At 38.7% G+C, this 21,964-nt stretch overlaps 1 protein-coding gene across 1 annotated transcript; it reads right to left on the bottom strand.

The window, feature by feature from the left end:
* Positions 1–562: 562 nt before the first annotated feature.
* Positions 563–13,443, bottom strand: LOC114309781 (protein ZINC INDUCED FACILITATOR-LIKE 1). Its single transcript, XM_028255587.2, has 17 exons — positions 12,304–13,443; positions 10,771–10,811; positions 10,404–10,464; positions 10,192–10,294; positions 9,977–10,079; positions 9,794–9,847; positions 9,618–9,680; positions 8,391–8,440; positions 8,199–8,274; positions 7,542–7,748; positions 5,698–5,785; positions 4,418–4,503; positions 4,205–4,312; positions 3,263–3,307; positions 3,064–3,152; positions 2,523–2,566; positions 563–1,049 (listed from the first exon to the last, which is right to left on the bottom strand). The coding sequence occupies exons 1-17, from the start codon at positions 12,446–12,448 to the stop codon at positions 967–969; spliced, it is 1,446 nt and encodes a 481-aa protein (XP_028111388.1). The 5' UTR covers positions 12,449–13,443; the 3' UTR covers positions 563–966.
* Positions 13,444–21,964: the final 8,521 nt, after the last annotated feature.

Raw genomic sequence — 21,964 nt, 5'->3', positions numbered from 1 at the left:
AGATGGAGATGGAAAGGTGGGTGGCTCACTGTTAGGTGGTGGCCGGGGTAGTGGCAGAGGGGGTTTTAGGTGTTGGACTATGATTCTCTTTGGTTCTTAGCGGAGGAAGGTGGGTGGCTTATTGTTAGGTGGTGGCTGTGGTAGTGGCAGAGGGGGTTTTGGTGGAGGTGGTAGCGGACAATAGCTATGGAGATGGCAAGTTGCCAAAGGAGGAGATGATAGTATCGATGAATTTACCATTTTGCCCTTGAAAGTAGACCATGTGAACCTCACTTGAGCCGTTCCTAAAAATTTAATTGACATCATCAATTTGACCAAATTGAATTAAAATTATAAATTTTTGGTAAAAATCCTTAAAGAACCAAATTGATACAAAGAACAAAATATAAGAATTACCAATATAATTTATCCAATATTTAATTTACATTACATCAATATATTTTTTTATTTATTTATCAATTGATAAGAAATTACAAATACAAAAAAGACAATCGTAGTCCAACACATTTATAAACCAAACACAAAACTCCATAATGAAAAGAAATAAAACCCAACAATCAACTCAACAAAAAACCCTATAATGGGGGAGACATTATCCATCTTTGCCAAACATTCGAATCTTACAATTCGGCTTGGATAGTACTTAACCAAACATAATTCAGTACAACAGTAAAATTAACACCACCACAAAACTCTTTTGGAAACATAGTAATACTTTTTCCTTACCAATAACAAACAATGCTATGCTTCCTATAACAAAGATCTCATCCGTATGCTGTAGTATGCTAACAGTTTTTCATCAACAACAACAAATGAGTATATTTGCAGGTACATTAATAGGATTTTAATCAAATAATCGAAGCATTTGGTTGGTTACTACTCTTGCATTGAATGCAACAATGTATTGCATCTTGAAACAATCATTTTGAGGACATTTACCCAACCTGGTTTTGCAGTAAAGCTTCATCATTGAGCAAGAAATGGTTTGAATGTCATCAACACCCCGATTACTTCGATTACATTCAGGAGGAAGAAAACCATCTGGTCACCTGCATTCAGATGAACAAATACAACTAAATATAGATTTCAGAAGCAATAAAATGAAAAACACAATAATCATTGAAAAACAAATTTTTGGCAGATGTAAACGCTGGTTACGGAGTTACTGTGTTGTGTTTATGAATCGGGCTGCTTTCAAATTGCATTATTAACAATTTTGGCAAAATCAATAGCTAACTCCATACTTTGTTTTGCAAAATAAGGATAAAAAGAGACATGGCATGGTTGAGTGATCAAATGAAGTAGGATAGATTTATTGAAACTAAAGAATCAAAGAATTACTTCAAACCAATAAAAGAATCAAAAGAAAATTTTCCAAATTATGAGGGAACACTTCAAAACAATATCTTCAGGAAGTAGATAACCAAAACCACATTGATATGGCAGTACTTGTGAAATTAGAAACCAGTGTTTGTAGAGACTTGAGAGCCTGACACCATTTTGTGCATCCAAAATCATACCCATGTCATGATCTGTAACTCAATTCAACTAAACTTAAAGGAGGACGACCCAATGCACGAAGTTTCCACTAAAGCAGGGTCTGGGAAGCATAAGATGTAAGCAGCCTTACCCCCACTGGGGACGCTAACAGCAATTCTTATCATGGGGGCAAGCCTCTCTTTGAATTGAACACTAGACATATGGTTTGAACACTAGACATATGTTTTGTTCATCATGTATAAAAGCACAAAGGGCACTAACATGATTGCCAACAACATGGCCTAACCCTAGCCTTGCCATTAATGAAGTCGACTTTCCCAAGCAGTGATACCTACAGTACTACCGGATGCTTCCCTCATCATAAAACCAACATGAAATGCAATGGCAATGATGGTAATTAATACAAGCTATGATAGAAGCCATTGTAACACCTAGTTTGCCCAGACCACAGATCATGCTGCTTTTTCCACCATGACACTACAATACTGCCACATAGTTCATTCATTATGTCATCATCACCATTTTATTGCTTCTTGTGCTGTCACCTGCTGGGACACCAGACTACCAATTGTTGTTGATGGGTTCAAAACGAAAGTATTCTCAAAATTAAGCCACAATTCAATAAGTCAACCCAGTTTGTGGAATCACCTACTGGGGGTGACTTTCCTGTTCTAAAACCGTGATTTCGTGGTCAAGAGAAAAAACCGAATCATTATCACATTTCTTGTCAAGATAGAATCACAATTCCAACTATGATGGAACCACTCTAAAGGAACCAACCATCAAAACATGATTCTTTGGACAAAAGACACAGAAATCGAAAGAACAATCGGCCATGATGATCAAAAGCAACCTCATATGGGAATGAATGTTAAGAAACAACTTAATATATCCATTATGTTTCTTAAACCAATAAAGTCAAAATAGGCAACTATAGGAATGTGTGTGATCTCAGATAAAGAATGTGCGACGCAGTGTAGCCAACCGAAATTCAATAAATGGACTTAGTGGAGAGTTGTTACCTGGAAGGAAGGCAGCAACCCGACGCCGTTGTGCCCAAGAAAAGCTGCATAGATCATTGAGACTAATTAACAAATCCAATATATATATCAATTCATATCACACAAGTACTTTATAATCAACTAAGAATCATTGATATGACACCATACGGACATGCTAATGAAATAGTTTCCAAAAGAATCAGGACAGGTATTACACAAATTTCACTTTTCCATAACAAATAAATTTATATCAAATAATTCCTTATATGCTTTTATAAATTGGAAAAGAAATGGAGATACAAAGTTCATTAAGTTTAGAAGTTCCAAGTATTCATAGATAAGGTGGGAGCCAAAAGTTCCACGGGTTTAGGCTTTAAAATATTAAAATCCCAATGGAAGGATTAAAATGTACAAATTCATACTTCTTGTTGCTTTCTTTTTTTATTTTATTTAAAATTATGTCAGGACCCTAGAAGTGCCTTACACGTGTTCAACTAGTAAACATGTGTCCAAGGGATAAAAAAACATAAAAGACGGCTAACATAATTAAGTGAGCACTCACACTGCTCCTCCAGCAGCTGGACCAACAGCTTTAAAAAGTGACATTGCTGTCATAGATATGCCATTTGCTGCTCCTCTTTGGTTTTGGTCCTATTGTTATAGTATCAGGTATTCAAGAAACCAAATAAAAGACATTAGATGCGTAGAGGGAAAAATAATCAAATGACAATCAGTAAAACTGAGAAGAGAAGAAAAATTACCACAGCATTGTTCTGCAGTATGAACGTGCTAGTAATAATAGTTATCTGGTGAAAGTGAAAAGTTGTGAGATAAATATTTAATTATTGAAAAGAGAAGATGGGATAGTACTTCTGAAACTAAGACTATAAAGCTCACTGAAAGAAATATGCTCCTCACAGATTGACGACAAGATCATGCGCTAACATGATGAGCATGATGTGCAACATTTTGATGACTTATATGTCAACTTATACACGATCTTTTCAGATTCATGGAAGTTAAGAACATTACCTTGAATTATTAGCATTAAATCATTTACCTCTACAAATAAATCTATCACAATTTTTCCCTTTCCAATCCCATATTTTCAAAACATGGATGATTGATGAGCATTAGCAATTCTCCCAAAAACCCATTTCACAACCTTCCCATCCCACATAAGAAGCACAAACACGGACAAATGACATGACATAGACACGCCAACATGACAATTTTCAAAAAACACAGGGCACAACATGTGGGGGACACATGCAAAATATATAATTAATATATTTATGATATATATTTCATTCAAAGATAACAAAAATTTACAGCATAACACTAATTTTTATAGTTTTTTGAGGGATTAATAGATATAAAACTATATTGTTTTTCTTTCTTATCATAGAATTCAAAGTTTTTTTGTTCAAACTTGTGTGTATCTAAGAGATAGGCACGTGTGTGCCCTAAATGTCCCAAACATGTCTGCGTCTAAGAAAACTTTAAAAAAAAAAGGACGCATTTGGGCATGTGTCGGACACATGTCGGGAAGTGTCCTTCGAGTATTGTTGTCCGACACAGACGCACCACCTTCTTATAATTGTCCGTGCTTCTCAGCTTCGTATAAATACTAAGAACAAATCAAAATTGCTATAATACTTAGAAAGGTTAAGACAGAATTTGCAAGGTTTGAATGGACTTACAGATAATATATTCTTTGCTATGGAAGCGCAATTTAACAACAGTGACAAGCTGAATCCAGTTAGCATGGTCAAATAAGGGTAACATGTCAATAGAGGTACTGATAAAACCTACAAAGAGAATCATTACACATCCAATAAGAGTGAACTTAGCATATATTTCTCTGCATCTGAGAATGGCAAGAACATTAAGTTTTACAAGGATTGATTGCTTACTCCGGCAATGCGAGCTAACACGATAGGGCCAAAAATCCTATTCATTACTGGATATAGAGAAAGTTGAAATACCAACAGGCCAAAACCTGAAACATGAATAAGAATTCAGCAATCCAACCTTCAATACAAGTTCAGTAATACATGGATAGACATGTTAGGCAGAGAACCATCTGCGGATGGGGGTGGAGGGGAAGCACACTAGTATTTTACTAATAGACATATGAGTAAAATTAATTTCCTTACATTTTTTTTATAAATTCAAGATCCAGACATAACAAAAGAAATGGGTGGCTCAGACTAGAAACATCAATGAGACTTGAGCCCAAGCTGAATGCATGGGAAAGGGGCGTCTGAACCACTAAAATTGGTTGCCTAAATTGTTTGCAAAACCAAAAAGAAAAACAACTAAGTCTAATTCCCTGGGTCTCAATCATTTTTAAAAACAACTCTTGCACAACAAATTTATTTTTCTTATGGTTTTTGTTTCATTCCATCTTTGCAATTGAACCAGAGAGAACCACGGCCAGGGATCATGGAAAAAGGGCAGAAAATTAAAACAAAATAATATAGAAAGACTTTTATTCTTATAGTTAACAGTGAAATATTTCAAATTCGAAAAACATTTACTACGACTCTATAAACACATCAAGAACAACAATTTTAATTTTATTCCCATTATCAAGATATTTGAATGATCAACAAAAACACTTCATTAGCACTTAACACGCGGGGACTATTTTAATACTTTGTATTCTAAGTCTTCCATTGTTTGATACTCTATTTTTTTATTGTTAAAAAGAAAAAGTATAGAGGCAAGATTGAACTTAGTGTTTATCAGTAACAAAAATACATAGGGAGTGGGTGGCAGGGGAGGTGAGGAGGGAGGGAGGTGGCAGATGGTGATGGGAGAAGTGGGTTGTTTAGGGTTAGGATTTTTTCCCTCTCATTTTGTCTTTCTGGATAAAAATGGAAGGTGGACGATTAACAGACGTAATGAGAGGGGCAACCTTTACTTTCTGCAGAAGCAGACTACTAGGAGAGCTGACCAAGGAAGGACATCAATCTAAAAGCAGCAAATAAGTGGTGCTAAATTTTGTTATATAACTTTCTAAACACAATGAAGTGTCATTTATTCCTTTAAATACTAATGAACATGGAAAACATGAAAAAAAATAGATTTAATTGAAGAATGTGCCTTTAAGCTTATGAGATTTTTATGGTACAGGAAATTAATCTGGACATGATCAAATCTAAATCGTTGAGTATATCTACCACTCTACCTGTTACAGCAAGAACAACCCCAACATTGTCACTTGTATAGCTCAAGCCCCCATTCTTTCTAGGGCTCTCAGCCCATAATGAGAATATCTGCAGAAAAAAATTGGTTGCCAATGATACCCAATGAGAAAATTAGAGACAAAAAGACAAAAGCACTCTGGTCAATGTGTAGGTAGTAAAAAAACACTTGCTCAAATAATTACTTTGAAGATGACACTAATATTACCTCTACTTGGCATTATTAAGATTTAGAGAAAGGTAGTAACTCTTGACAATTATTGATTCTGATGTGCATGACATAACGTTTAATTAACAGTTCACTAATTTTTTCAAAAAAAAAGAAAGCAAGTAAGAAAGAAAACGTTACATACTATATTAATCAACCTCATATTATTCATTATAATGAAATTCATTATTTTTCTTCTGCGCAACGTGACTTTTCACAGTTTTGAAAAATAAGTTATCAATCATAGGAAGTCCACTATAAACATTAGTCTTTACTAAAAATTTGAAGAAGTTCAAAACCAAGATAGAAGATACCAATATGATATCTGTTTAGATTTCAGAAAGCACTAAAACTTTGTCAGACAAGTTCTAAGTTGAAGCAAGGTGCCAAATATGAAATGGTATCAAAATGGAAATGAGAAAAATGAAAATAGGTGATGGGTTAAAGAAAAACAAGGTCAAAATAGCCATTAATGAAGAGCAAAGAAAAGAAACAATGAACAATGAACAATAATTTGTCTTACGTTTTCGAATGATGAGTCAAATAAGCCCTGGATGACATTCTATTATTATACATAAGCTTCAATCCTATATTAGTAGAAATGTTGACCTTTTCAGTATGCAAAACAAGAAAGAGAACACAGAACACAATCAACTCCAAGATATATACCACAGAGGCATGCTCATATAATTCACACAATTACGAGAAAAATTCTAATTAAGATATTGTTAACAACATCCACTTGAGTGTTAGCTTGTAATATGAATTGGCTTCATAGTCCCCACTTATACCCCCTACATACTTTCAATTGAGACTCAGCATGTAAGCACATGCCAGTGTCACAGTGATAGGGTCATTACAAACTTCCCTCCTTCATTCCTTAGTGTCCTCACATTTAACCTCAATGGCTGGTCTAAACAACACAATGAACCCATGTGGTCATGACCAAATAGAATGACCTTATGTTGTACTGTCCTCGAACCCACACAGTCATGTGTGTGGGTCAACTCTAATACTAGAAGGAATGTGTGGGGGTCAACTCTAATACTACAAGGAACAACTTGGGTCCTCCCCCAGAAAGAACTAGTTTACAATATGAGTTGAGTTCATTCCTCCCAATTATATACCTAGGATCCCCAGCAAACTTCCAATATGGAGCTAAACACACCAATACAGGTCAGGGTTGTTACAAACTCTCCCATTTTATCCCTTGGCATCCTTACCAGGGACTCTGCATACCACAATAATCCACTGATCAGGTCCAAACACCACAATCGACAGATCCTTGGGATGCAGTGTCCCCAAACCCCAACAATCATGTGTACTGGTTCACTCTAATCCCACGAGTAATGAGTCGGTCCACTAAAAGGGCCAGCCTATGATATTAGTTAGGTACATAGTCTTCACTTATATACCAAGACCATCCTTATAGTGTACTGAAATGATCCATATTCTAGGTGATATGATACTAATCATGCGATAAAATGCATAGATTACATGATAGACCATGAGTTCACAAAAGAAAAGAAAAGGAAAAAGAAAAAACAATTGCAGAATGTCTAATAACAGTATGAAAATCAAACCATATTTCATAGACCAAAATTAGGTTATGAAGGATACCTCTGTGTAAGCCATATCATGAAGTGAGAATACACAATAAACTATGATTGACGACATCAAGGGCCAGTTCTTGAATAGGCTTGTTTTAGAAGTAGATTTTGTTCCTTCAAAATCCTGTGTTTTTTCTTTCCCATTAGACCCACAGGACGCAGCCTCCAATGCCTCAATTGAATCTTCACACGATTTATTATGAACGTGCAATGTTTCCTACACTTTCCAGATATTAGAAAGTAAAACATGGTAATAGTTAAGGTAATAAAGTCAATTTGGAATAAGCCAACATCACAGTTAAAAGTTGAGCACTACAATAAGGGAATTGACTACATCATGCCTACATCCGCAGACACAAATGCCACTCGGCTACGATGTTATTGATTCATTTTGGATGCTTTGTATACATGATAATGACATATACATATACATATATATATATATATGTGTGTGGAATACAATCGTATGGGATTTGAGACAAATATTAGAATACATAAATCATGCCAAGGATTTAATTGAACCATGAATCATGAATTTGATCTTGTATACACGTGATTGTATCTTCAACGGAGGCCAAAGATAAAATATTGGATAAAAAATGGCAAAAATAAGTAAGATGAGCGTGAATCCAAATGAAAAAGGACTTAGATTAATGTTGTGACATACTGGAAGCCGAAAAGAAACAATTGTCACCACCAATGCGAAAATTGATATAGAAAGGCAGGGCAAGAAGTACGGAAATCTGCATCACAAGTTTGTATTTTGCAAGTTAGATACACTTCGAATAATAATAGAAAATTCAAAATCAGAGGTGAAAACGCATGATTTCAGTCAAACAGAGCAGAAGGGTAAGGTTACCTTCCAAATATAGAATCTTTGGAAAATATAGCTGGATATTTCTCTGCAGGCTTAATTCAACAGGGAAATGAATGACAAATATAAAAATCTAAAAGAAAAAATCGGACATCATAAAACAAATTAACTATTTGCCACCTAGAAAAAATAACATGCAAACAAGTTGATACATCACGGACTAGGGAGAAATCAAACAAGCTCGAGACAGAAAATCCTGCATCCAGGTTAGATATAATGAGAAATGCATGCATACAACAAACATTAAGGACTGATCGAACTTATTGGGCTCAATTGTCTTATGCATCTTTAGAATAAAAACCTTGACTCTCGCTTGGAATTATTCTTTTGAAATTAGGTAACATGGTATCAGAAATAAATACCATATTAAAATGTTTTTTTAGGAAACCAAAAAAGGTTTGGAAATGAGGCCCTCAATTATTATTCAAGCTCCCAATTACATGCTACCACACACCACCTTTAAATTTTTCAATAAATTTTATTGCCATGTTTTAGATATCATCTTGCCAAAATCAACCTATCATAGTTGACATCATCAATGTCTTGATATAATAATTTAGAAAACCCATTAAGTCATGCAATACTAATCCCACCAATGTGGGTTGTTGGGAGGGACGAACTAGGTACAAGCCCAACTTTCAACATTACTTGGGTTAAGTTTCTACCTGAACTCGAAATGCATGTCTAACATGGTCCATTGGCATTTGACACATTATCAATGTATGCATGGTGTCAATGTCAATAAGTTTGCAATTGAAACACAAAATGTTGTCATTCATGCAATAAACAATGATTATTACATTATGGAGTCAGTATACAGATCATGAGAATAATGTTCAAATCTCATTCTTGAGAACCATATAAAAGAACAAAACTTTAGATGCTTTCACCAGTTTATTGTGCATCAGTGCCTTCTCTTGTAAACAATGCTATCTGACCATGTGGTAAATAATCTCCATATACTGTACAAATCATTTATTAGCCTTAGCTTTGCACATGAATAACTTTTAACAATGCATTACTCAATTTATATTAGATTTATTTCATTGTTTGTGATGGTCCAAAAGACCTTTTCGCATTTCTCGTTTCTTGCTTTTCGATCATTTGACTCTCCTCTTTGAAATTTAAAATAATAATAATAACAACCAAATAAATATTTATAAAAAACATCTATTTGCTCCCCTTCATGAAAATTAAAACGCATAGAAGTACCTGGGCAAGAAAACCTCCCAGAGCTGGGCCAATAATCAATCCTATGCCCCATGCTGTACTAACCTGACATAAAAATTCAACATTCTGAATTTCCATAACTAGGGAAAAAGTTGGCCAACTCACACATCTTAACACATTGTCAAGAAGTAAGGGTATATAAAGACCATAAACCTTACCGTTGATAGTCCTAAAGCTTGGTATTCCTTGTTGAAAATTTCACATGCATATGCCTAGTCATTGAAAAAGGTTTAGGATACTCAATCACATATAGAACAAAAGAAGCGGCAGCTGAAAACCGTTACATACCAGTTAACTTTAAACTGCATAATAACAATCAAATAATATTGATAAAAGGATACCTTTATTGGCCCAAGTAAACCATTGAAACTTCCAAGAAGAAACCTTGTACAGATGGCCATCCAATAGTTTACACTAAGACCAAAGAGAGTGTTGAAAATAACCCTACAATCAAATAAATAATAAAAGCATTGTGAAAAAATAGATAGTACACAGATTCTGATATAAAATAGAGAAATTTAATAGCAACATAATTCAGGAAATAAAAACTACTAACACTGTGAAAGTGCCTATAATTATAACTGGTTTACGACCATATCGATCAGCCACTAATCCCCATGCAACGGATGTGAGAGCTCTTCCAATCATAAATGAGGCCCCTTCATGGTATTAACAGAATCATTAGGATTGTCTTATGTTGAACTAAAATGCAACAATTGATTGATATATCACATCAATGTGGAAGATGTGGACAGGAAATCAGCTCACCCACATAACCAGCATAATAACCAATATCTTCTTCTGTTTCTGCAATATGGAAGTCCCTTATCTGCAATGGAAACCAAAGTCAATACACTGATCCAACACATGTACTGATGCTAATGACATCAAAAGAAAGTTCCTATCTTATTTTTACATATAGTTTGAAACCGCATATACATTGAGGAAATTCAAAGTACATGACATTAGAGATGAGCTTCAAGACTTTTGCCTTGGTGATTCATTGCGTCACACAGCCCATCAATGTTTAATTTAAGATGAAGTGATTCAGGTGAAGAAATTTAAGTGTATTCTGTTGAAAAAGAGTTTAGGACAGTCCATTTCTAAATGTATATATATATATATATATACTCACCATGAAATAAAGGAATGGGAAGAGAGATGATATTGGCAGCGCTGAAAAGGTAAAATAGAAAACCTATGTTAGGGCCCGAACATATATGACAGACAAAATCATATGACTAAGCAGTTCTTAACCATTGCCCCTGCAAACAATATAGGATACATACCCCTTGTGAGAGCCCTTATTGTTCTGATTCAAACGAAAATTAAGCATCTATCTGTGTTCCAGTAAAAATTCAGGGACACAACTGCTTCTAGCAGATTTTGTTTTCCTCTTTTTGGCACCTCATTTATAAGACATATTGCAATACACATACACACACTCATGTGCAACACACGCCCTTCAATGATAAATATTTCATATTCCTTTCTGTTCATATCAAAAGAAAATTTGGTTTCAACTGCATATTTTGTTTTGTCACCCGGGCAAGTCTTTTGCACCAGTTTGTGTTTACTTTTGCTAGCTATTGAGCCTCTTGAATTGGTTAACATGATCTTCACTAGTTCATTCAGGAGCTATAGCTATTACATTCTTATTTGTTCTCATGTGACCATTTTAAGGTATCCTTGAATTAACAAAATTTAGGATTTTAAACATTAGAGTTTTGTGTTGGTTCTCATTGTTACTTATTTCCTAGAAGTTAAAACTTTTGGGACAATTGGCTGATATAGAGGTCTTGCTTTCAAGTCTTTCCATATGCATTGTTTTCTGTATACATTTTGCTTCTCTCCATTTATGTATATTTGTATCTCCACCTGCAAGACCCTATGAAACACGGATACTTCTAAGAAGGAGTCATATCCGTATTGTACCCATATCAGATACCTCGCAGATACGTTTCTAATACTTGCTAAACATATCCGATACTTGATGTTAATTTTGAGAAGTGTCGGATACTTTTTAAACACTCCAGGTCAAGTATCCAAACTATCATGAAATTGAAATTGTAATAATTTTTTTGCATATTATTAGAGTATAATTATTAGAATAAATACAAGAATCGTTTTTCAATATTTTCTTATTAAAGTTCTTTTTCAGTATTTATGAAATTAATGTATCCACTAGGGAGAGAGAGAGAGAGAGAGTAAACAGGCTATTAGCTCTTAAATTAATTTATATTCCTAAAGAATGGTTTCTCACTATTTTTTGAGTTCACGTATAATACTGGAATTATAAATATAAAATATAAAATAAAAAAATCATCATATCCTGGTTATACCAGTATCCTATTTTTTTTAGATTTTGTCATATCATGGTATCTATATCCCATATCCATCCATGCTTCCTAGGCAAGACGTGATTTCATGTGGAGAAGGGTATTGGATAGCTTGATAGACATTATTGGACTCATTTCACTTAAGCTTTTGGGCTACTAGTGATCTTTGCAATGGCAGAGATGTAATTGTAGATGCCATTGATGATGAATTTTACATTACAATGGCATCTACAAGGAGAATAGGCTCATTCAACTTCTTGCAAACATTCAAATTGGCCCCAAGGGTCGATGAAAATAAAGTCAGAGATGTAATTTCTCAATAACTTTACCTGTGCAGAGCACCACAATCCATATGGAGACTAGTTTCTTGATGGGTATCCCTCTTTCCAGCTCTTTTTGCTGGTCCACTTTACATCCTGGACAGTCTTCATAGAATTCTTTCTGCAGCAGTGGCTGTCTGTGCTCTTCTGCCATTTTGCTCTATCCACAAAACCCACCTAGAATTCAATCCCCTGCCCAACTTCTCAAACTTCTCCTCTCGTTAAAAACCAAAAACAAAAACAATATGCATCTCACATAAATTGTAGGTGGGCCTGAAAGATTTTGCTAGTTAAAATCAAAAGTAATCAATAAAGGTATTGAGAAAGCAAAACCTTTTAAATCTTTTACTTGAACATCTAACAGACAAAAAATATTGGATCCCAGTGTTCAAAAGACAAGTAGGTTTAGAACATATAATATATATATATATATATTATATACCCACAAATGTACTATATTATTGTTATATATGTCACATGTAAACACGAATGTAATTGTATTATTGTGTTTGATTGCGTTGCATCACTGCTCACGTAAGTCAGATCTTAACAGCTACAACTCCAACTTCATATTGAAAGAGATATATATATATATACAGATAGATACAGAGAGAGAGAGAGAGAGAGAGAGAGAGCGAGAGATAAAAACGAAAAAGATGATCTCAAAAATAGCTAAATTTACTCAAAAACAAATCAATGGATCCAGTGAACCAAACCCAGATTACAGAGTCTTGTAGTTACAAAACTACAAATTAAAATATATATATATATATATATATATAATAGAAAGGCGTGAGACAATAGACTTGTGGAAGTGGTTCACAGAGGAATTTATTCAAACAGGTTGGAATTGATTGATCTGCAAAACTACAAAAACAGAGAAGGACAACAAGGACTTGGTCCACCTTCAATGTGACGTCAATTATTGAATGTGTATGTGGTGTGATTGTTGTCTTCTTCGATTGTCTCTCTCTCTCTCTCTCTCTCTCTGTCTCTGCAATGAACACGACGTCGTACACCAATCGCTGAGATGCACAAAAAACAGAATAACATGATTGACAGCTTCATCTCAGTATTGGGTCCAAACAAGCTTTATCTCAGCTTTATACAAATTTTTCTTTTTCTTTTTTCGTTTCGTTACCACGACACGATGATATCATTGATGTTGATGTTAATTTATTTATTTGATTTAAGTTTGGACAAAACGTAAACTTTTCATATGTAACTTGTTTTTAAAATGTTGATTTTTTTATTTTTTATTTTTTAAGAGTGAATTGTAAAAATGTACCCAAAAAATTTATTAATATGTTTTTATGAGGATGTAATTGAGACAATGACGACTAGATTAATTGCACCCTCTCCTGTCCTTGTTAGATTTATTTTATTTTTCTTGTTATTGTTAGACCTTTTTTCACACATGCCCATCCCCATATTCATATCTATATCCACTTGATTTTATCATTTTCCTTTTGAAACTTTAAATTTAGTGCTTGTTTGCTATGTGTTAAAATAGCACATATTATTTTAACACATTATTTTATTTGGGTCAAATCATCTTATTTAGGTCATATTATTTATCTATCACATCATTTCAAATCAAACTCATATTTCATATTTTTTCATAAAAAATTAAAAAATATAATAATCTAATATTTCTTAAATAAATGTTTAATAAATCATACTCTCAAAACCACTCAGATTTTTGAACTATAAATTTATTAGAAGTGTTTTTCTCTCTTTTGCGATCTCACTCTTTGTGGTTGTTGAGAGGGTAATTTTTGGGAAAAATTGGGCCGAGCTGTGAGATGGACTTTATGGCCCAAAGTACGAAGGACAGGATAGAAAGGCCCAATAGAAATGTAAAAGTTACTCCAGCCCAGGTGAGGTAAAATTACTTCGGTGCAATAAGATGTAAAGCTACTCCGGTCCGGGCAACTTGGAGTTAGGTCGGTCCCAGTAATAGTCCGGTTGAAACGTATTGAGGTTAGAACGGCCAAAACACTGCTACTCGGTAGCTCGGTCTTGGAGTTGTGCCGGTCGCAATTTGTTAGTTCGGTCCAGTCGTGTTATGGGTTGAGCAGAGGAGAACCGAGATGAGGAGTAAAAGCAAAACCGAACTAAGAATAGTTCGGCCTAGTCAGTGGCTCTGCAGAGCCAAGCTTATTTCGGTCATATCGTAGTTCTGCCAAAGTAAAAACCATCCTACTTGGTTTAAGCAGTGGGGGTGTAAAAAGATAAGCATTATCCTTAGGAGTATGAATCCTAGGAGGACTCTGCATGGAGGAATAAGAGTCCTACTATGATTGTGCCACACGAAACTTATAAAAAGCTCACAAACATCACCTTGGAGGAGGTAACAGAACACAACACACAATTTTGCTTTCTGAAGACATAGAGCTTTGTCTATTTGTCAAGTTTACTGACTTGGGTATCGGAGAGGTTTCTGGCACACACCCGCCGGCTAGCTCACGTTTATATTTTCAGGTGACAAAGCGACGTCGTACGGAGGAGCGTGGACTTGGTCAACAGGATTATACGAGGAGAATTATTTCCTCCCCGTACAATTGGCGCCGTCTGTGGGAAGAACAGACAAGAACAAAAACCTCTTGACTAAGCTTCTCCTTTTCTCATTCAATGGCACACATTGAAGACTTGCTGCAGTCCGCCGTCGACGGACTAACTCCAAAGGGGGGCGCAAGGCGTGAAGGATTACCTTCTGTCCCTCCCATGGCGGACTTGGAGCCCCAAAGACATACCTCCAGGAGGGATGCTAGGGGGAGACGGACTCATAGCCCCCGTTAATCCCATTCTCAAAGTCCCGACAGACAAAGACGGAGGATTGACCCTTAAACTCTGGAAGATCGCGTGAAACAGCAAGATGAATTGATAAAGAAGATGGCGGCAGACATGGAAGCCTTGAAGCGCCAGATGAAGAAAAAAGAAGTGGCGACAGGAGAGGGACGCAAAAACAAGACGCCCCCTCGCCACTCAGAAAATCGTAGTAGGAATACTACACCCTCGCAAGGAGAGAGCAGAAGCCTCAGGACAGGCGACACTCAATCTTGGCCTTCCAGAGCTCGTCACTCCAGGTCTGAAAGGACAAGATCTGAGAGATCATACACTGAAGGAAGCACATATTGGCCCTCGCATTCACACCAAACCAGATCTAGACAGACAGAGCTACCCAGGTCATCTGACTTACGAACCGTGCTAGAAGAAAAAGCACGATGCAAGGAGGATGCCAGGGCGCGGGATCCACATAGAATTTCTGCCTTACAGCGGTTGGCTCCTCGGACGCATGGAAGCGTCGAGGTTGGAATGCTAATACCGCGCCCAGCCTATGAACCAACAGACAAAGCATTGGCAAGGCTGCAGACTTCGCCATTTGTTCCAGCGATTGAAAATGCGCCCCTACCATCAGGCTTCCTTCAGCCGAAATTCACTACATATGAAGGGAAGACGGACCCGTATTCACACTTGAGCCACTTTCGCCAAGTCATGGCTGTGTACAGGCGAAACGAGGCCTTAATGTGCATACTCTTCCCATCAAGCCTTGGCGACCTAGGCTTGACATGGTTCGAAAAGCTTCCAGAGGGCAGCATAGCCTCCTGGGCTCAATTGGCAGAAGCATTCGTAACGAGGTTCCGAACAAATACTAAGACACTGGTGGAGATAGACCAGTTACTCTCCATCGACATGGGGGATAAAGAGACCCTTAGATCCTACAACAGTCGCTACTGGGAGACATTCAACCAGATTGGAGACTGTCCCACCAATCTTGCCATTGCCCAGTATAAAAGAGGCCTTCCAGTCGGGAACAAACTAAGGGACTCGATTACCATGACGCCACCCCTCACCATGGAGGCCCTGATGGAAAGAGTGCATCAGCACATCAGGGTAGAAGAGGATAGCACGCGTGCCAAGGCAAAATCTAGTGCGACCGCAGTACCAGAAAAGAAAACCTCAGCAAAGGTCAACGCGGTAGATCGGCAGAATAGAAACGGTCATGGCAGACGAGATAACGGAGAAAACCCAGACAAAAGATAGTTAAGAATCCGCACTGCCATAACAACGGTGTTCAAAAAACCGATATATCGGATCTTGAGCGAAATAAGGGATGAGTCTTTTGTCAAGTGGCCAGCCAAGCTAGGTAAAGCTCTGAAAGACTACGACGACAGATCACGGTGCACCTTCCACAAAGAAAAGGGGCACCGAACTAAGAATTGCACGCCGTTGAGACAGCACTTGGAAGAGTTGGTAGCAGCTGGTCACTTGGACAAATACATTGAAGGAGGGACACAGCCAGCCGCCCAGGATCATAACAACCCTAATGGAATGCCAATCGACGCGCCACCTCAAGGCATTATCAATGTGATACATGGAATCTTTGAACCTGAGCGTGTATGCGAGCTCAAGGGATCAATCAAAAAGGCTGAACACTTTAGAGAAGTACAAAGTGCCCAACCTGCCTTTAAGAAGGGGAAGACAGAGGCAACAAACGTCATGTCTTTCTCAGATAAAGACTTAGACCGAATATACTACCCCCATAATGATGCCCTGGTCGTCACTCTCCGAGTCAAGGATTTTGACGTCAAGCGGATTCTGATTGATCAGGGTAGTTCATGTGAGATCATGTACTACAAAACATTCAAACAGTTAAAGCTGCAAGACAAAGACTTGGCGCCTGCCGTCTCTCCCCTGATTGGGTTCAACTCTATGCCAGAATGGCCCGTTGGTAAGATAATTCTTCCGGTCAGAGCAGGAACCGTAACAAAACAAGTGGAGTTCTGGGTATTGAAAGTCCCCTCCACTTACAACATCATTTTGGGCAGAACATGGCTGCATGCCATGCGATCGGTGGCGTCATCCTACCACCAAGTAATGCGGTTCCCCAACGACACCGGTATAATTGAAGAATTCTATGGGGATCAAATCATGTCAAAACAATGTTTCGCCACGGTGAATGGCAGCCGCGCTGCCAAAGGGTACGTTCATTCGGTGGAAGAACCAGAAAGTAATGAGCTATTCGCAGACGTCGGCAAAGAGGCTGATCAAAAAGCGGTAGAGGACTTGGTGGAGGTAAAAATAGATGAGAAGAACCCGGATAAGTTCTTCTTGCTTGGCTCGTCGTTGTCCAGCGCTGAGAGATTAGAGGTCTTGGAATTCTTGACCTCTAACATCGAAGTGTTTGCCTGGACGCCCTACGACATACCAGGCATTGATCCAAACTTCATCAGTCACCAACTCAACGTCCACCAATCCGCCAGACCAGTCATTCAGCGCACACGTAGATCGGCACTCCACCACGCCAAAATAGTGGCAGAAGAAGTAGGCAACCTGCTGGAGGCAGGAGCAATTAGAGAAGTGCATTACCCAAGATGGATCTCCAACACAGTCGTAGTGCCAAAAAAGAATGGTAAATGGCGTGTCTGCGTCGACTACAAAACTATCAACAAGGCCTGCCCAAAAGATAGCTTTCCTCTACCAAGGATAGATCAACTGGTGGACCTAACGGCAGGACACAACCGACTCAGCTTTCTGGATGCATACAGAGGCTACCACCAAATCGCCATGCATGAACCAGACCAGGAGGTCACATCCTTTACAACACCAAGGGGATTGTACTGCTACAAGGTCATGCCCTTTGGCCTGAAAAACGCAGGGGCAACATTCCAACGGATGGTCACCAAGATGTTTGAACCAATGTTAGGCAAAACAATGGAAGCTTACATCGACGACATGGTGGTCAAAAGCAAGGATGAGAATGACCATCTTAAAGACCTAGGCGAGATGTTTGAGATCCTGAAGAAGCACAAGTTGCGCCTCAATGCGTCCAAGTGTGCATTCGGAGTAGGATCTGGCAAATTCCTGGGCTTCCTCGTGACCAACCGAGGTATAGAAGCAGACCCCACTCAAATCAAGGCAATCCAGGAGTTGGAGAGACCAAACTCAGTCAAAGAAGTGCAGCATCTTACCGGCATGGCAGCTGCGCTCATTCGGTTCATAAGCAGGTCATCAGACAGATTACGACCATTCTTTCAAGCTTTAAAAGCCAAGTTTGAGTGGGATAAAGAATGCGACCGAGCTCTGGAAAGCTTGAAAGAGTACATGTCTTCCCCACCACTGCTTGTTACTCCAGTACCCGGTGAAGAACTCTTTTTGTACCTGGCAGTCTCTCAGCACGCAGTTAGCGCAGTGTTGGTTCGTGCAGAAGGAATACAACACTTGCCCATCTTTTATGTCAGCAAGACATTGTTGGGAGCCGAAACAAGGTACTTGCCCTTGGAGAAACTAGCATTAGCATTAATGATGGCATCCAGAAAATTGGCACACTACTTTCATGCCCACACCATAGTCGTCCTCACAGCTTTTCCACTAAAAGCTTTGTTTGAGAGGGCGAACTTTTCTGGGCGAATCTTAAAGTGGGCAGTAGAGTTGGAACAATTCGACATCAAGTTCCAACCCAGAACCGCAGTAAAGGCCCAGTCTTTGGCAAACTTCGTCGCAGAATTCACTCCTAGTAGTCATCATATCTGCCCAGTCGACCTAACTGACACGACCGAACTAGGGATGGAAGTTGACGCCGGAATAGCGCAACCCCTAGCAGTTAGCACTCAGTCAGACTCCAAGGCAGACCAGACTAAAGACAGCAAGGAAGAAGCAAACCAAGACTCACCAACAGCCCAACTAGATGGCGAAGAACAGACAACAGGCATGGACCTTGAAGAAAACACCATTCTTGACCCCACGACATCATCTGACCCCTCCACTTGCTGGAAGTTATTCGTTGGAGAGATGTGGAAACTCTTTGTGGATGGAGCATCCAACCGGTATGGTGCAGGACTTGGCATAGTCCTCATCTCTCCAGACAGCCTGGTTGTAGAGCAAGCAATCAACCTTGGCTTCCCAGCATCCAACAATGAAGCAGAGTATGAGGCGTTTCTCGCAGGGCTTAAGTCAGCATACTACATGAAGGTCACCGAACTAATGGTATACAGTGACTCTCTACTGATAGTAAACCAAATTTTTGGCGAATACGAAGCAAAGGATGACAGAATGGCCAAGTACCAAGAGCTGGTCAGAACAGAGATCAAGAAGTTTGATGTAGTAAGGATAGAACAAATTGGCAGGGAGGAAAACAGCCGAGCGGACGAACTAGCAGGCCTTGCCTCAATGGCAGATACATCCATCCCTCATCCATTACTCATCGACTTCTTACCAAGACCAAGCATAGAAGACCCCGAAACAGAAGAGGTATGTTGCGCAGAATTAGGCCCCTCTTGGATGGATCCCATCATCCTGTTCCTGAAAGACAGCATCCTACCAGAAGAGAAAAAAGAAGCCAACAGAATAAGAGCGAAGTCGCAGCGATTTTGGCTATCTCCATCTTTGGCATTATACAAGAAGTCATTCTCAGGGCCTTACCTAAAATGCGTTCATCCCAGCAAAGTGGAAGCATTCTTGTTCGAAATACACGAAGGAGTGTGCGGAAGCCATCAAGGGGGAAGATCTCTAGCTTACAAGGCCATTTCGCAAGGATATTGGTGGCCATATATGCAGGCAGACTCAGAGAAATATGTGAAGAAGTGTGAGAAATGCCAAAAATTCGCGCACCAAATACATCAACCAGCAAGAGAACTCCTACCATTAACTAGCCCATGGCCTTTCGCAATGTGGGGCTTGGACATAGTAAGACCACTTCCAACAGCACCCGGCAACAGGAAGTTCTTTCTCGCAGCAACAGACTACTTCACAAAGTGGGTGGAAGTAGAAGCATTGGCGTCAATCAAAGAAAAAGATGTAAAGAAGTTCGTTTGGCAGAATATCATCACTCGGTTTGGCATACCAAAAGCCCTAATCTCAGACAATGGTACTCAGTTCGACGGCAGAATCTTCAGAAGCTTTTGTGAAGAGTACAAGATAGAATTCTACAATTCTACACCGGTATATCCTCAAGCAAATGGACAAGCAGAAGCATCTAATAAAGTCGTCTTAGATAGACTAAAGAAAAGGCTAGAGAAGGCAAAAGGCAAGTGGGCAGATGAACTCCCTCATGTTTTATGGGCTTACCGCACCACACCTCGGCGATCGACAGGAGAAACACCATTCTCCTTAGCTTACGGAATGGAAGCAGTAATCCCACTGGAAGTTGGCCTCCCCACAATTCGAAGCGAAAATTTTGATCCAGACTTGAATGGAGAAGCCATAACATTGGAACTTGACCTGGCGGAGGAAAGAAGAGAAAGAGCACTGGTTCACATCGCCTCATACCAACGAGAGTTAATCAGAAAATACAACAAAACAGTACATCCAAGACAATTCAAGATCGGCGATTGGGTACTACGCAAAGTAATGGGAAACACCATGATCCCAGGAGATGGCAAAGTAGGGCCAAATTGGGAAGGTCCTTACAAGGTGGTTGGGTTAGCAGGCAAAGGGGCATACCACCTAGAAGACAAGGACGCAAAGCAATCCCTAGGCCATGGAACACGGCCAATCTCAAGTTATTTTACTTTTAGCTTTTCTTTTTCAAACATATGTAATTTTTTCCTCCTTCAATAAAACAAGCAATTCTTTTCAGCATAAATTGTTCTTTGTAAAAGTTAGCTTTAGTGAAGATTAGGTACATTGCAAGCATTTTTCTAAGTTAGCTGGAAAAACTAACTTAGAGGTTGGCTGGAATAAACCAACACCCTTCCTAAACCCAGGATAAGGATCCAGGCTGCAGGACGTTTGGTCGGACTAACCAAACACTATTCTAAGTTGGCTGGAAAAACTAACTTAGAGGTTGGCTGGAATAAACCAACTCTTTGTACTCTTCAGCCGAAGTAAGGGTATGGCTGAAGAGTGGTTGGCTGGAATAAACCAACTCTTGTTGCTCTTCAGCCGAAGTAAGGGTATGACTGAAGAGTGGTTGGCTGGAATAAACCAACTCTTGTTGTTCTTCAGCCGAAGTAAGGGTATGACTGAAGAGTGGTTGGCTGGAATAAACCAAACTCTTGTTACTCTTCAGCCGAAGTAAGGGTATGGCTGAAATTAGATCGGCTAGATTAAACCAACTGTGTACTCCTCAGCCGAAGTAAATATGTCGGCTACGGAGTGGTTGGCTTGTAAGTATAGTTTAACCAGCTAAAACCGAAATAACAGTTGGAGTAATAAAAGACATTACAAGCGCAAGCATATGAATTAAAACCGGAATAAGAGTTAAAGTAAAATTTTTCATTCATTTAAAACCCATTACAAAGAAGGGGCATAGCCCGGTTACAAGAACAAAAAATAACGAAAGGAAAAAGTACATAATCAAGAAAAAAGTTCTTCAATTTCGGCGTCAAAAGCTGCATCACCATCAACTTGAAGACCGGTTTCAAGAAGAAGTTCGCTCTCGGTTGCCAGGATGGTTTCGGTTGGAACCACGGTTTCACTTGGCTTTTCAATAGGTAGGTCCTCTACCATGGGCTCCAACCGAAGTGATGGGTCTGCACTAACAACCGGAGTATCTTCGGAAGCAGAGGAGTCATCGGAATCTGAGTCTTCTAGAAACTGCTGCTGCATAACATTCGCATACTCTGCAAGGGATTTCGGTATAAAGTAAGCTGGAGGGTCGAAAACCTCGGTCTGAGGATCATGACCGAGCTTCTCAACGGCTCCCCTCCAACCGCACTTAAAAAAC

Source organism: Camellia sinensis, chromosome 5 (assembly GCF_055761805.1).
Source record: "Camellia sinensis isolate YWXY chromosome 5, ASM5576180v1, whole genome shotgun sequence".
Classification (NCBI taxonomy): domain Eukaryota; kingdom Viridiplantae; phylum Streptophyta; class Magnoliopsida; order Ericales; family Theaceae; genus Camellia; species Camellia sinensis.
The sequence above is the reverse complement of the archived record's forward strand: the minus strand, read 5'-3'. Positions and strand labels throughout refer to the sequence as shown.